This window comes from Danio rerio, chromosome 20 (genome assembly GCF_052040795.2).
Source record: "Danio rerio strain M-AB ecotype USA chromosome 20, GRCz13ab, whole genome shotgun sequence".
Lineage (NCBI taxonomy): Eukaryota > Metazoa > Chordata > Actinopteri > Cypriniformes > Danionidae > Danio > Danio rerio.
Genome location: NC_141040.1, coordinates 54,186,525 through 54,202,991, shown reverse-complemented (window position 1 = coordinate 54,202,991; position 16,467 = coordinate 54,186,525). Strand labels below are relative to the sequence as shown.

General features: G+C 35.6%; 2 protein-coding genes across 5 annotated transcripts in view; one reads left to right on the top strand and one right to left on the bottom strand.

Moving 5' to 3' along the window:
• The window catches only part of cpsf2 (cleavage and polyadenylation specific factor 2), a 495,879-nt gene extending 485,080 nt beyond the window's left edge, over nucleotides 1-10,799 (bottom strand). For 2 of the 4 annotated variants that reach the window (XR_015517560.1, XM_087296593.1), the window contains exons 1-7: nucleotides 10,641-10,799; nucleotides 10,051-10,200; nucleotides 8,056-8,215; nucleotides 5,228-5,333; nucleotides 4,979-5,108; nucleotides 2,783-2,898; nucleotides 191-378 (exon numbers count right to left, since the gene is read on the bottom strand). Coding sequence is in view for 2 of the 4 variants with exons in the window: in XM_087296593.1 (XP_087152719.1) it covers nucleotides 191-378; nucleotides 2,783-2,898; nucleotides 4,979-5,108; nucleotides 5,228-5,333; nucleotides 8,056-8,215; nucleotides 10,051-10,199 (849 nt within the window). In the remaining 2 variants the exon portion in view is untranslated. 4 annotated transcript variants of the gene reach the window in all.
• Nucleotides 10,800-11,286: 487 nt separating this feature from the next.
• ndufb1 (NADH:ubiquinone oxidoreductase subunit B1) lies at nucleotides 11,287-14,004 on the top strand. Its single transcript, NM_001386380.1, has 3 exons — nucleotides 11,287-11,363; nucleotides 13,621-13,765; nucleotides 13,853-14,004. The coding sequence occupies exons 2-3, from the start codon at nucleotides 13,626-13,628 to the stop codon at nucleotides 13,887-13,889; spliced, it is 177 nt and encodes a 58-aa protein (NP_001373309.1). The 5' UTR covers nucleotides 11,287-11,363; nucleotides 13,621-13,625; the 3' UTR covers nucleotides 13,890-14,004.
• Nucleotides 14,005-16,467: the final 2,463 nt, after the last annotated feature.

The following is a 16,467-nucleotide window of genomic DNA, read 5'->3' as shown; positions in this document are numbered from 1 at the left end:
TAAGCCATAACAAAAAATGAATGAAAAGTGTTTATAAAAGGAGAAACCTGTTTTTTCTTGTTTTTGGACATTTGAAAACATCTGCGCGCTTAAAAATAAAAAATGTATTAAAAAACACACACAAATAGACAGGATACAGACAGCGCATTATTGCACACACACATATCTGATTGAACTATAACAGCGAGACCTGGGACTTTGAGAACTCCACCACGTTGTAGCTGACGTTGTTGAGCAGAGCGAGTGAATAAACCCCCAGTCCTGCATCTTTGGTCCTCCAGATCTGATCCAGGAGCTGGGCCAGTTCCAGCACCCGTCCCGCTGTATCCACTGCGATCAGCACATTCCCATCGCCCCGCAGAGTCTCCATCACATTGGCTGGAAGAGAAAGAGGAAGGTCACTTTTACTACAAACATGCATTAGGAAGTTTGTGTGCGATCAAATGTTTATTAGAGGAAAAATACACAAATATAGAACATCTCAGACATTCAAAGGGAAAGTCTGTGCATGGGTATATCAATTCACACACATAAAACATATTAAAGACAACATTAAACAAACTATTCGATAAACAAATAAATAAAAAAAATTAAAAAAACAATCAGACACAGAAGATATATGTGGTGTGTGTTGGGTATTTTTGTTTTTTGTGATGCAATATACACTCACCGGCCACTTTATTAGGTACACCTGTCCATCTGCACTTTAACGCAAATTTCTAATCAGCCAATCACATGGCACCAACTCAATGCATTTAGGCATGTAGACATGCTCAAGACGATCTGCTGCAGTTCAAACAGAGCATCAGAATTAGGAAGAAAGTTGACCGTGGCATGGTTGTTGGTGTCAGACGGGCTGGTCTGAGTATTTCAGAAACTGCTGATCTACTGGAATTTTCATGCACAACCATTTCTAGGGTTTACAGAGAATGGTCTGAAAAAAAGGAAATATCCAGTGAGCGGCAGTTCTGTGGGTGCAAATGCCTTGTTGATGCCAAAGGTCAGAGGAGAATGGCCAGACTGGATCTAGCTGATAGAAAGGCAACAGTAACTCAAATAAGCACTCGACACAACCGAGGTCTGCAGAAGAGCATCTCCGAACACACAACAGGTCCAACCTTGAGTCGGATGGGCTACAGCAGCAGAAGACCACACCGGGTGCCACTCCAGTAAGCTAAGAACAGGAAACTGAGGCTACAATTCACACAGGCTCACCAAAACTGGACAATAGAAGATTGGAGAAACGTTGCCTGGTCTGATGAGTCTCCATTTCTCGGGTCAGAATTTGGCATCAACAACATGAAAGCATGGGTCCATCCTGGCTTGTATCAGTGGTTCAGGCTGGAGGTGGTGGTGTAATGGTGTGGGGGATATTTTCTTGGCACACTTTGGGCCCATTAATACCAATTGAGCATCGTGTCAACGCCACAGCCTACCTGAGTATTGTTGCTGACCATGTCCATCCCTTTATGACCACAGTGTACTCATCTTCTGATCGCTGATCACTTCCAGCAGGATAACGTGTCATGATATTAAGCGTGAATCATCTCAGACTGATTTCTTGAACATGACAATGAGTTCACTGTACTCAAATGGCCTCAACAGTCACCAGCCTCAATCCAGTAGAGCATCTTTGAAATGCAGTGGAACCGGAGATTCGCATCATGGATGTGCAGCAGACAAATCTGCAGCAACTGTGTGATGCTATCATTTCCAGTACCTTGTTGAACCTATGCCACAAAGGATTAAGGCAGTTCTGAAGGCAAAAGGGGATCAAACCCGGTACTATCAAACGGGTACTACCTAATAAAGTGGCCGGTGAGTGTATATCAGTCATGCATTAAAAAAAAAAAAACATTAGCAATATTTTAGCAAATTGCAAAGTCTTTCATCTCATAAAATCTCTATTGGAGGTGTCTGTGAAAAACAAAATAAAATATATATGTATATTTTTACTAGTACTATAGTATTTATAGTACACTACTATAATAATTAATATACTTATTTCTATAGTGTATTTTCACGAGGGTGCTTAACAACTGACCTGGTAGAAATAGCTTGGTCTGAAATAACTTTGTTAAACATGTTACTTTTTATAGTTCTCGTTAGCATGCATTGCTTTGTTTTATTTGTATATTTATTTTCATTACTTGTTTTGGATATACATGACAATGACTAATAATTACAAATGCTAAAAATACCTGAAGTTATATAAAAAATGAAAAACTGTGCAATAAAAATGTGCAATACTTTTTCATACGCACTTGTACACGGCACCTTATATCAATATACAATGCAATACCTTCTCCATACGCATTTGTACACAGCACCGCCTAACCTGTATATTTATAAGAAATCTGTACATACAACTCAACATCCAGATCTTTTTTGACTAACTGCATCTCCGTTTAATGTATCGTCTTCTCTCATATTTATCTTGTGTTGTCACTATATGTACACTGGAAACTTCTGTAGCCAAAGCAAATTCCTTGTGTGTGTGAAGCACACATGGCAATAAAACTGATTCTGATCTATTTTTTTTTCTTTATATTTGATAGTATGGTAGAATGACTAACCACTGGACTAATGCGCCGAAAAAAAATATTCTTAAGAATAAGTATGATGATGTGTTCTTTGAAAGAGTGTATTTGTATATGGATGATGCTATTATATTGTCCTTCTGGCATTATATAAAGAATGGAAACGTTTGACTTGCTTCAAACTCAGCTTTTTTAGTTGGATGATTATTCATAGGAATAATCTTAGGTTAGTATGAACTTACTGAGCAGCTGCTCGTCTCGTTGTTTTCTGCGAGGCTGAACATACGAGGCGTTGAAGGAGTCTGTGATGAGGAGAGAGGGTCTGCTGAGAGACTCCAGCGAGCAGCCGTTCAGATGACTGAGAGACAACAGAAAGCATCACATGCAGATGAAGTCAGAATTATGAGCCCCCCTGTATGTTTTTCCCCAATTTCTGTTAAACCGACAGATTTTTTTTATGGTTTGTTCTGTAGACGATCAAATAAATATATTGCTTAAGGCGGCTAATAATATTGACCTTAAAATGCTTTAAAAATTTTTTTAAAATTTTATTCTAGCTGAAATAAAACAAATAAGACTTTCTCTAGAAGAAAAAAATATTATAGAAAATACTGTGAAAAATGCCCTGCTCTGTTAAACACCATCTGGAAAATATTTGAAAAAGAAAAGAAAAAATTCACAGGAGGGCAAATCATTTCAACTTCAACTGTTAATAAAAAAGCCATAAGATCTAAAACCTGGAAAGCAGCAGAAAAGATTATGCGAGCATCTGATTGTTATTGTGATTCCACTCCTATCTGAGTTGTTGCTAGAGCGGATATGGAAGTTAACGAGAATTATTTCTATTATTTATTAAATTTCTCATTTGTTGTATTTTATTAACGTCTACCCCCACCCCAACCCTAAACCCAACCGTCACAGTAATGTAAAATCAGTTGTTGTACCGAGTATTAGTTATGTTATGTTATCTATTAAATTACCCAATAAAATGTATTTTGTAATGTCTACCCCCACTCCAACCCTAAACCCAACCCTCACAGTACTGTAAAAATATTAATTATTGTTATACAGTGTCATAAAAAAAATGCTGCTTTATTAATGTGCATATCGCACTTCCGGCCGGCCGCATATCCGATCTAGACTTTACCTCCTATCTGGTATTATAATATTATAAGTACTGGCCTATATTCAGCATGAGTAAAACACTTAAGTTCTTTTAAAATTGGATACTTTCATACTTTTACTCAAGTCTTATTGGAATTGGTGAATTGTAACTTGTAATGGAGTCATTTTTACAGTAAGGTATCTGTACTTTTACTTAAGTATGGTTTTCAGGTACTCTTTACATCTCTGCCCTTTTGTCGCTTATGCAACAACTCTACACAAGGTACTTATATACATATGTTCTGGGGATGTCCCCAAACTGCACTATTCTGGACCAGGGTATGAGACTTTTTATTAGAACTAATGGAAATTCAGATCCAATGCGACCCTATTGCTGTTTATTATGCTGGACGATTCATCACTCTCCTTATCCATCAACCAAAAAAGGACTGCAAACAAAACAATCCTGAAACTATGGCTGGATCCATCTGCTCCAACTGATCTATCCTGGAGGCTCTATCTACTGGACATTATTAGTCTGGAATACAACACAGCCAAAATAAATGGAGAAAGTAAAACAACCATACAATTTTGGTCAAATATGAGAAAGACTGTATCATTTATATTTTAGTCCTGATTTTGTACTTATTATTATAATATTACTGTTTTCCCTGCTGAAAAATCCAGCTTAAACCAGCCTAGGCTGGTTGGCTGGTTTTAGCTGGTCAACCAGGCTGGTTTTAGAGGGGTTTTGGCCACTTCCAGGCTGGTTTCCAGCCATTTCCAGCCTGGTCTTAGCTGGTCAGTCTAGGAGGTGACCAGGTAAAACCAGCTTGATCAGCCTAGCAGACTGGGAGCCCAGCCAAAACCAGCTATGTCCAGCTTAAACCAGGCTGGTCAAGCTGGTTTTAGCTGGATTTAGCTGGTCATTTTCCAGCCTGACCAGCTAAACCAGCCTGGAAGTGGCCAAAACCCCTCTAAAACCAGCCTGGTCAACCAGCTAAAACCAGCCAACCAGCCTAGGCTGGTTTACGCTGGATTTTTTAGCAGGGTTTGTTTAACATATTTTGTTGGGTGGATCTCAGGCTTTGTTCAAAATCAAAATGTTAAAAAAAAGACATAAGATCTTTTTATTTAATCAATGATAAATATTCTGAAAAACTCCCAGAAGACACCTTTTTAAACCTTTTAGTTGTCATTTGAGTACCTAATAAAAAAGGTTTGACATTGGACAGCACAGCCAAAATAATAATCACTGAAAAACAATTCCAAGCTCCAGCATTATAAATCCAATGCTGATTTGATTTGCTGTTACAGCAGATTTCTAGACTCACATCTCCCTCTTGTGGTTGAAATCCACACCATAGATGATCTCTTCCTCTCCATCCTTCACTATTTTCCAGATAGTGCCGCCGATCATGTGACCCGCAGGAAGCGGTGTGATGGACAGACCGTGACCTTTCCCTGTTCAACAATAAACTCTCATTAAATATCAAGCTGCAAAAATCACACATCATCACTGTTTTGAAGAACAAAAGTCTTCAACATGTATGCTTTTTCTTAATTATGATCATTTCTCTCACCTTTCAGGTTGACGATCTGTGAGTATTTCAGTTGCTGGATTTTGTCAAAAGCCGAATCGACGTCGTCCAGCGTGAAGAGAGTGAAATCTTCTGTGTTGTGTCGAGACTATGAGATCAAACAAGATGGAGCACGGTTAATATTTCATTGCTGAACTTTTCATCATAGCAGTGTTTCTCTGCCACATTCTGCTAGAGAATCTGTTTGAATGAGGGTTCAACTGCAGTTCACGCAATGTAACACTTAATATTTTATAATAAGGATTATATAACATACTATTATTTTAATTAAATATTAATAATGCATATTTTTATATATTAAATGGTTATACAGAGGTATGCAGAGATGTGGAAATTAAATGTCAAATGTTGTACTTCATCAAACTTGACTTTTATAGCAACCATGCAACGGGCACAGTAATAGTGACCAAATTATTTGGTCATAACAAATAATAACACATTTATTATAAAATTAATATATCACACAGCCTAATTAAAAAAAAAAAATAATATATATATATATATATATATATATATATATATATATATATATATATATATATATATATATATATATATATATATATATATATATATACATATACACACACACAAATATACACACACACACACACACACATATATATATATATATATATATATATATATATATATATATATATATATATATATATATATATATGTGTGTGTGTGTGTGTGTGTGTGTGTGTGTGTGTGTGTGTGTGTGTGTGTGTGTGTGTGTGTGTGTGTGTGTGTGTGTGTGTGTGTGTGTGTGTGTGTATTATATGCTTATATATACACACACACACACACACACACACACACACACACACACACACACACACACACACACACACACACACACACACACACACACACACACACACATATATATATATATATATATATATATATATATAAACATAAAATATAAATTAAAAAGATATGTAAAACGTAAAATATATTGCATAAAATAAATGGGAATTTATAATTTAGAATAAGAATAAGAAAATAAGTTTGTTTTTTATTGTTTTCATTGTAATTGGATTTTTTTTTAACATTTAGAGCTTTTTTCTTTCATAAAAATAAATGATTTTTTAAGACGACAGAAATGTCATGCAGACATCCCAATCATTACACAAAAGCATAGAAATTCTGGTTCAAATATACAGTGCATCTGGAAAGTATTTATAGCGCTTCACTTTTTCCACATTATTTTATGTTACAGTCTTTAATTCTAAAATAATTTAAATTCATTTTTCCCTAAAATTGTACACAAAATACCCCATAATGACAATGTGAAAAAACTAAAACTAAAAAACCTGAAATATCCCATGTACATCAGTGTTCACAGCCTTTGCTCAATACTTTGTTGATGCACCTTTGGCAGCAATTTACAGCCTTAAGTCTGTTTGAATATGATGCCACAAGCTTGGCACACCTGTCTATGTTTGCCCATTCTTCTTCGCAGTACCTCTCAAGCTCTATCGGGTTTGGATGGGAAGCGACGGTGTACAGTCATTTTTTAGATCTCTCCAGGGATGTTTAATAGAATTTAGGTCTGTGCTCTGGCTGGGCCACTCAAGGACATTCACTGATATTTTGGTGATTTGCTTTGGGTCAAGAGGAGGTCAAGAGCACTCTGAAGCAGGTTTTCATTCAGGATGTCTCTGTGCATTGCTGCATTCATCTTTCCCTCTATCCTGACTAGTCTTCCAGTTCCTGCTGCTGAAAAACATCCCTACAGCATCATGATGTCACCACCATGCTTCACTGTAGGGATGCTATTAGCCTGGTGATGAGCAGTGCCTGGCATTCACTCCAAAGAGTTCAAATTGAGTCTCATCAGAGCAGAGGATTTTGTTTCTTATGGTCTGAGAGTCCTTCAGATGCCTTTTGACAAATTCCAGGCAGGGAGTGACTTCCGTTTGGCCACTCTACTATACAGGGCAGATTGGTGGATTGCTGCAGAGATGGTTGTTCTTCTGTAAAGTTCTTCTCTCTCCACGGAAGAAAGCTGGAGCTCAGACCGAGTGACCATCAGGTTACTGATCACCTCCCTGACTAACGTCCCTCTCCCCCGATCATTCAGGTTAGATGGCCAGCCAGCTCTAGGAAGAGTCCTGGTGGTTAAACATCTTCCACTTACAGATAACGGAGGCCGCTGTGCTCATTGGAACTTCCAGAGCAGCAGAAATGTTTCTGTCACCTTCCCCAGCTTTGTGCCTGGAGACAATCCTGTCTCTGAGGTCTACAGACAATTCCTTTGTCTTCATGCTTGGTTTGTGCTTTGACATGCACTGTCAACCCTGGGACCTTATATAGACAGGTGTAAGCCTTTTCAAACAATGTGCAATCAACTGAATTTGCCGCAGTTGAACTCCAATGAAGCTGCTGAAATATTTCAAGAATGATCAGTGGAAACAGAATGTACCTGAGCTCAATTTAGAGCTTCACAGCAAAGGCTGTGAACACTGATGTGATTTTCAGCTTTTTTATCTTTAATAAATTTGCAACAATTTCAAAAACTCTTTTTCCATATTGTCATAATGGGGGATTGTGTGTAGAATGTTGAGGAAATAAATTAATCCATTTTTGAATAGAGCTGTACATAAAAATGTGTAAAAAGTGAAGCGCTATGAATACTTTTATTAATAAAACTATTATGTTTAAAAATGTGTTGAAAAAAATCTTCTTTCCGTTAAACAGAAATTGGGGAAAAATATATACAATAATTCAGACTCATCCTTATCAGGATACGAGATGACTTCTATTCTGACATTCGATTTTTGTCATATCATCCAGCTCACCTGATAGAGATCATACATGAACATCTGGCCCATTTTGTAGACTGGGATGGTGGCATAGATGGTACAGTTGAGCCCCAGTTTGCCCACAGCATACGGCAAAGCACCCAAATGCACATGATCAGGGTGAGAAAGCAGCACTGCATCCACCTGATGCACATACCTGATCCACACAAAACAGAAAATACACATCACACACAGGGAATTACATCAATACCGATCCATCATATTGTGATGAACATGCACAGTATTGGTATTGTGGGCACTTCAAAATACCATGAATAATTATTTAGCATTTAAAGGTCCCGTGAAGTGCTTTTGAAATGTGCAACTTTATTCAATGTTTCATGTAATCTCAACAAAAACACGAAGAGAAGGCGGAGCATATAGTAGCTCCTCCCCTTTAAAAAATGTTTTTTTAAATAAACAATGCTTGAACAATAACAACAGAACAATGCTCTTTAGAAATACACAGAAGACAAAAGCTGCGTCCCAATTCGCATACTTATGCACTATTCTACGCCATTTTGTAGTATAAATAGTGTAAGTAGTGTGTTCACACTGAAAACTCTAAAAATAATAAGTGCACTTTAATTACCCGGATGATGCCCTCATTCAGCCGGTAAAGTGAAGTGTGTAATGATGGACACTTCACGCACTCAACGACCGCAGGTTTGCTTACGTAGCGGAAGAGGCGGAGCTATCGGACGCACATGTTGGATAACTTTATTTATTTTGGATGGTGAAATCAAAATTCTCCTACGAGAGTGATTATAGCGCCTCCCGATGGTGAATGCGGATATACTCACGGCAGGTATTATTTGATAATTCGGTCGTTTATTTCAATGATTTGGCAACCGTCAAACGTCATCAGGGAAACGGTTTGAATTTCCGCTCAGTAAAAAAACATTAGTGTGCCATTTGGGACGACACTACATACATATACTATCCTGTTGAGTGTGTAAGTGCATAAGTACATAGTGCATGAGTGCATAGTGTGCCATTTGGGACGCAGCTATAGATAATCAATTTACATACATTTACAATCTTTTCATCCTCATTAATAATAATGCGTACACAAATAAATTAATTAAATAAATAACCAAAAATAACAAAAATAAACAAATAAAATAAAGAAAAATAAGTAGCAGGTGAGTTAAAGTTCTCAAAATATGAAACCAAAATCCTCTAATGATGAACGTAAATGTCTTGCTTTTTGGCTTTTTTTTTATCTCTCCTAATGTCTTCAAATATATCACAAACTCTACTTTAAACACCACAAGTCTTTACATTCTTTAACTTTCTTTTTCTTCTTCAGGTTTGTTTCTTCTAAATGCAAATTTTGTCACACTAACATGGATATCCTTAAAATTAACATACTGATACTAACATCTTACAAAAAAAAAAAACACTATTAATTTCACTTTTTAAGAATATTCAGATTGCTGCATTTCAGATTGTATATTTTATGCAGCTTAGGTCAATAATATGATAACCACCTAAATCATGATAAAAGTTTCAGCAATTACTTGCAACAAATACATTTTATACTGTCATAAGCAGGGGCGGACTGGCCATCTGGCAATTCTGGCAAATTCCAGAAGGGCAGGACCAATTTTTAAATGTAGGCCGGTCCGTTTTTTTTTGTTTTTTTTTTTGTATGTATTGTTTTTAAGTGCAGACAGCTTTTATCTCTTGCTAGATGTAATATTATGATGATGATAATAAAAATAGTAATAATAAATGTTAAGCATTTGGCCCAATCGGCAACTGCCACCTGGTTTCAAGATGGGCCGACCCAATCCAAGGTTACCCGGACATATTCAAAATCTGGCAAGAATGTCATATTATTTCACCATCTTTACACCAAAATAAATAGTGAATGTGTGTGTCCGTGGGTGGGGCTGTGTCGGTGTGGTAATGTGGGCTGGTGTGGCTACAGTGCCAGGGCTGAATTTTTGTCCCAGTCCGCCCCTGGTCATAAGCATAAACTCGTACCGCTTCAGGGAATCTATGATGTCCATGGAGAAAGTTTCATCCCAGCCGCAGTCGAGCAGAAAGCGAAACTCGTCCACCTGAAGCAGGTAACACAGAGCTGATTCCTCCTGGACTCCGGATAGAGCCGTCAGCTTGATGATGGACGTCATTCTGCTGTATGAATGAAGAATGAACATCAGAGATCATCATCACCAACAGAAACAGCACATTTAAAGCTGACCACTTCAAATACTACATGGTATTGATATATACGATTGTTATCTAATATGCCATTATCCCTGTAACACGATATAACCATGTTGCGTTTTGTAAACCGGCTAACGTAAATTAAAACACAATACCATGAACATGCTATTAAAGACAACAGACAAGCATATAAAGAGCAAAGCTTTCATTTCAAGACACAGAATAAGGAATATTTGAATATAATGAATGAATAAAGTATTCTTGAGCCTTCACAATTCCTATATATTAACATAAATCTGACATTTAAACTTAAATCTGAACTCAATGAAAACACAGAGAGTCAAACAAATGAAGTGGTGTTCTTAGCAAACTGACCGAATTTATGTTAATAAAAACGTACATACCCGAATCCTGTAATATCACTTTAGAAATTAAGGATGTGTGGTTTCATATAATTTATAAAAGTCGCTCAAAAATCATATTTAATCCATATTAATGTATCAAGATCGGCGGCATGAGAGGAGCAGCCATTACCGCCGCTGCCGACGTCACTGAACTCTACCACTGAGAGCTTTAGGGGGGTGCTTATCAGTAACACATAAAAGTCTCCTAAACGTAAAGCACACATATAGATATTAACTTTTGGATTAAATTTATTTCAACAATATAGTTATTATGGAAGGCAGACTAAAGTTCTGACCATAAATTAAATCCTATAATGTAATGTTTTGAGATAGAACGTCACAAATGCTTTTCTTTCTTGCTTTCTTTCCTTTTCTTTCTTTCTTTTCTCCTTCTTTGACTTCCATGATTTTTACATAAGATAAATGTGAATAAAACAAATAACTGTAATAAAAATGAATAACTTTTTAGCAAAAATGAAGTATCCACAACAATATACTCCAGTGTATCATTATGAGCCAGGGTTTTACTTCATTTATTTAATGTAATTGGATTAACCTGCACAAATTAACAGCGAATTTAAACCACTGTAAAAGATAAACATTCGGTTAAACTGTGCTTTTAACACAAACGTTTGATCACGCCTCCCTTCAAGCTATTGACAATTGGTACGGTCCAAAGCCCTCTAACCCTTCTGCTAATGGTGCTGTGCTAACACACTCAAGGTAAACGACTTCATGTCCTCTTAAATGTAACTTATATAAACGCGTGCTTATTTATAAGTCTGAATATTAGATATGTATAAGCGTTACAGCTGGAATAGTGACAGTACAATCTCGTGTTTATGTGAGGACGGTAGCAGATAGTGTGCACAAGGGCCGACAACAGTCACCTTCACATCAACAAATATGTATACATCATAATCTGAATATTGTTTCTATTATGATACTGCGATGTGAGTTAATAAATATAAATGAACGAGACTGTGTAGTTCTGTGTAGTTCTGCAAACAGACAGATCAGTAACGTAAACGTAAATACAGCGGGATTTTATTATTATTTATTTATATTGTAAATTATTTATTTTTTATTTATATTTATATTATTATTTATTTATATTGTTTTATTATTTATATTGTAATTAAAAACAATACAGACACAATTGTATTAATAAGTTATGTTCGGCTGTTAAATTCACAAAATAAGCAAACAATATTTATGAAATAATATAAAAACGGGTCATCTGTTTTTGCTAATTAACTCTCACACTTGCTTTACATTTCATTTCTGGTGTATTTAATATATTAATAAAGTATTTAAGCTGAATCAAATTTTTAAGACAAGACACTGCAAGTGAATAGTGGGGGGGAAATCAGCATTCTTCCCTAGCAGATTTTTATTGGGGTGAAGTTTTCATATTCACACATTGGGACTTTCTAATAATATCATTTCAGAAAAGTATTGTTGGAAATTCAAAATATTTAAATCACATTAGCAGCCAATGACTAGCAAAGTATGCTACAACATTGTTTAGTCAATTAAATAATGCTAATTTTGTTTTGAAAACATACTTGCATGCCACTTCAATGTAAACAATATAGGCATCCTGTCACTGAACGAATGTGCAAATATATAATACAAACTTTATTTCAATTAGATTATTTGGTGTGTTTGTGTGTGTGTGTGTGTGTGTGTGTGTGTGTGTGTGTGTGTGTGTGTGTGTATATGTAATAACTAAGTTTTCTAAAATAGTGTTAAAATACACAAATGAAAACTAATTTTCAGATAAAGTACCAGATGACTAACCAGATTGACTGTATAAAAAATAAATATTTTAGTGGAGATTTTGTTTTGGAGTCTGTTTTGATAACTCCACTGTTACCACTAATAAAAACCCCATATTTTTCATAGAAATGAACTCATAAGAATAAAAGAAAAAAATAGTTTGGCTCAGTGCAGGGTACCTTAAATATATGTATTGTTTAAGTCAGAATTATTAGCCCCCTTGTTTATTTTTTTAAGTTTTTTTTCAGCACATTTCTAATCATAATAGTTTTAATAACTCATTTCAAATAACTGATTTATTTTACCTTTGCCATGATGACAGTAAATAATATTTGACTAGATATTTTTCAAGACACTTCTATACAGCTTAAAGTGACATTTAAATGATTAATTAGGTTAATTAGGTTAACTAGGCAGGTTTGGGTAATTAGGCAAGTTATTGTATAACGATGGTTTGTTCTGTAGACTATCGAAAAAATAGCTTAAAGGGGCTAATAATTTTGTCCTTAAAATGGTGTTTAAAAAATTCAAAACTGCTTTAATTTTGGCCAAAATATAACGAATAAGACTTTCTCCAGAAGAAAAAATATTATCAGACATACTGTGAAAATGTCCTTGCTCTGTGTGTGTGTGTGTGTATAAAATTTGTAATTAATTATATATATATATATATATATATATATATATATATATATATATATATATATATATTTAATATTTTTCTATCATTTTTTTAATATTTATTTAATTTTTTAAGACATCTCCCTTTAAAAACATGTGCTGTAATTAAAATCTGAACACAAAAAAGTGCCACCAAAAAAATGTATGTTTCTTTCTATTACATCAGGGGTGTCCAATCTCGGTCCTGGAGGGCAGGTGTCCTGCAAGTTTTATATCCAACCCCAATTAAACACACCTGAACCAGCTAATCAAGCTCTTTCTAGGTATACTAGAAACTTCCAGGCAGGTCTGTTGAAGCAAGTTGGAGCTAAACTATGCAGGACACCGGCCCTCCAGGACCGAGTTTGGACACCCCTGCATTACACTGAAGATTCATACACTTTATGAATATCTCAAAATGGACAAGTTGCATCAAAAAAGCATAGTTTTCCCCCTGCAGTGTTTTGCCTAAGATAATGAGAAGAACTTAGTCGAAATTAGTAATATGAAATGATTTAAGTGTTTTCTCCATCATCAGGCATCATGGTGAAGTTTGCAGCGTTTGTTCGAGAGCACTGGGTCAATATTCTGGTGCCCATGGGTTTCCTCATGGGTATTTATCTGGACCGGTGGAATGACCAGAGACTCACAGCGTTCAGGAACAAGAGCGCTTTATACAGCAGGTCATTTGAGCTCTTATCAACTCTAAGTGTGTGTGTGTGTGTGTGCTAGTAAGCGAATGTGTTCTGAGTGTGTACCTGTGATTTCAGGGAACTGAAGCCCGGTGAGGAGTACACCTGGAAGTGAGGCGCCGCCACTGATATTTATTGGATCCGATTCCCACCATGTGTATATTGTCTGTGCAGCGACTGTGTCTCTGATTGCAAACAGGCTGCAATAAATTGTCAGTTTAGTTCTGTAATGCCTCGTGCTTTTGATTTCTCAGAGCTTAAGGACAAGTGATGGAACACTGAAACTCCAAACTCCTCATCGCATTAATAATCATATCATAAATATAATGGAATTAGATTTCTGATTTCCATTCAGGGATTATTCCTATGATATGGGCAAAATAACATCAATAGTACAGAATCTTCATTCTTTTATAAACGTCTGATAAATAGATTAGATATATAAATAATACGAAGATATATTGAAGTGCTAATCTAGTATTGAGATATTATTATGAATGTTTTATTCTAATTAACAGAAATAGTTTATAGTTTTATGATTTAGTCTTCATTAAATATACACTCACATATCTGTCCATCCATCTGTGTCTGTCTATGCATCCGTTCATGCATCTAGCGATCTGTGTCTGTCTATCCATCCATCAATATACAGTACTTATCAGTCAGTTCGTCCGTCTATCCATCCATCAAACTGTCTATTCATCCATTCATCTGTCTATACATTTATCTATCATCCCGTCTGTCCATACATCCATCTTTATATTAATGCATCTATCGATCTATCCATCTGTCTGTCTGTCTATCCATCTTTCTATTCATGCATCTAAGTCTGTCTATCCATCCATCCGTTTATTTATTCATCCATCTATTTGTCTGTTCATCTGTATTCATCTATCCAACTGTCCATCCGTCCATTTATCTATCTATCTATCTATCTATCTATCTATCTATCTATCTATCTATCTATCTATCTATCTATCTATCTATCTATCTATCCATCTATCCATTCAACTGTATATTCATCTATCCATCCATTCATCTATCAGTCTGTCTATTTATCTATCCATCCATGTCTATTCAGCTATCCATTCATGTGTCTATCCATCCGTCTATCTATTCATCTATCCATCTGTCTGTCTATCTATTCAACTATCTGTTCATCTATTCATCCATCCATCCATCCATTTATTCGTCTATCTATTCATCAATCTGTCTGTATATTCATCTATCTATCCATCCATCTCTTTAACTATTGGTCTATCCATCCATCTAGTCAACTATCTGTCTATTCATCCATCAATCCATCCATCTATTAATATATCTATCAATTCATCTATCTGTTTATCCATCTATCCATCCATCCATCTATTTATCTATCCTTCTACCTATACATCTGTCTATTCATTCATCCATCCATCTGTCTATTCATTAATCCCTCCATCCGTCTATTTATCTATCCTTCTACCTATACATCTGTCTATTCATTCATCCATCCATCTGTCTATTCATTAATCCCTCCATCCGTCTATTTATCTATCCTTCTACCTATACATCTGTCTATTCATTAAACCCTCCATCCATCTATTTATCTATCTGGCCATCTATCGATCCATCTGTCTATACATTTCTCTATCCGTCTATTCATCAATTAATCTGTCTATCTATTCATCTATCTGTTTATTCATCAATCCTTCCATCTTTCTATTCATCTATCTGTTCATCCATCCATCTACCCATTCATCTGTCTATTCATCCATTCATCTATCTATTCATCTATCCATCTGTCTATCTATCTATTCAACTATGTTCATCTATTCATTAATCCGTCCATCTATTCATCCATCCATCCATCCATTTATCCGATCCGTCTATCTATTCATCTATCCATCCATCTCTTTATTCATCAATCTGTCTGTATATTCATCTATCTATCCATCCGTCCGTCTATTCATCTATCCATCCATCTATCTAGTCAACTATGTGTCTATTCATCCATCAATCTGTCCATGTATTAATATATCCATCAATTCATCTACCTGTTTATCCATCTATCCGTCCGTCTATTTATCCTTCTACCTATACATCTGTTTATTCATTCATCTATCCATCCATCCGTCTATTTATCTGGCCATCTATCTATCTATACATCTATCCATCTGTCTATACATCAATCCATCTGTCTATCTATTCATCTATCTGTCTAGTCAACTATCCATCTATCTGTTCATCTATCTATCTATTTTCTCAGAGCTTTATGACCAGTGATGGAACACTGAAACTCCTCATCGCATTAAAAATCATATCATAAATATAATGGAATTAGATTTCTGATTTCCATTCAGGGATTATTCTTATGATATGGGCAAAATAACATCAATAGTCCAGAATCTTCATTCTTTTATAAACTTCTGATAAATAGATTAGATAATACGAAGATATATTGAAGTGCTAATCTAGTATTGAGATATTATTATGAATGTTTTATTCTAATTAACAGAAATAGTTTATAGTTTTATGATTGTGTCTTCATTAAATATACACTCACATATCTGTCCATCCATCTGTGTCTGTCTATGCATCCGTTCATGCATCTAGCGATCTGTGTCTGTCTATCCATCCATCAATATACAGTGCTTATCAGTCAGTTCGTCCGTCTATCCATCAAACTGTCTATTTATCTGTCTAATATACAT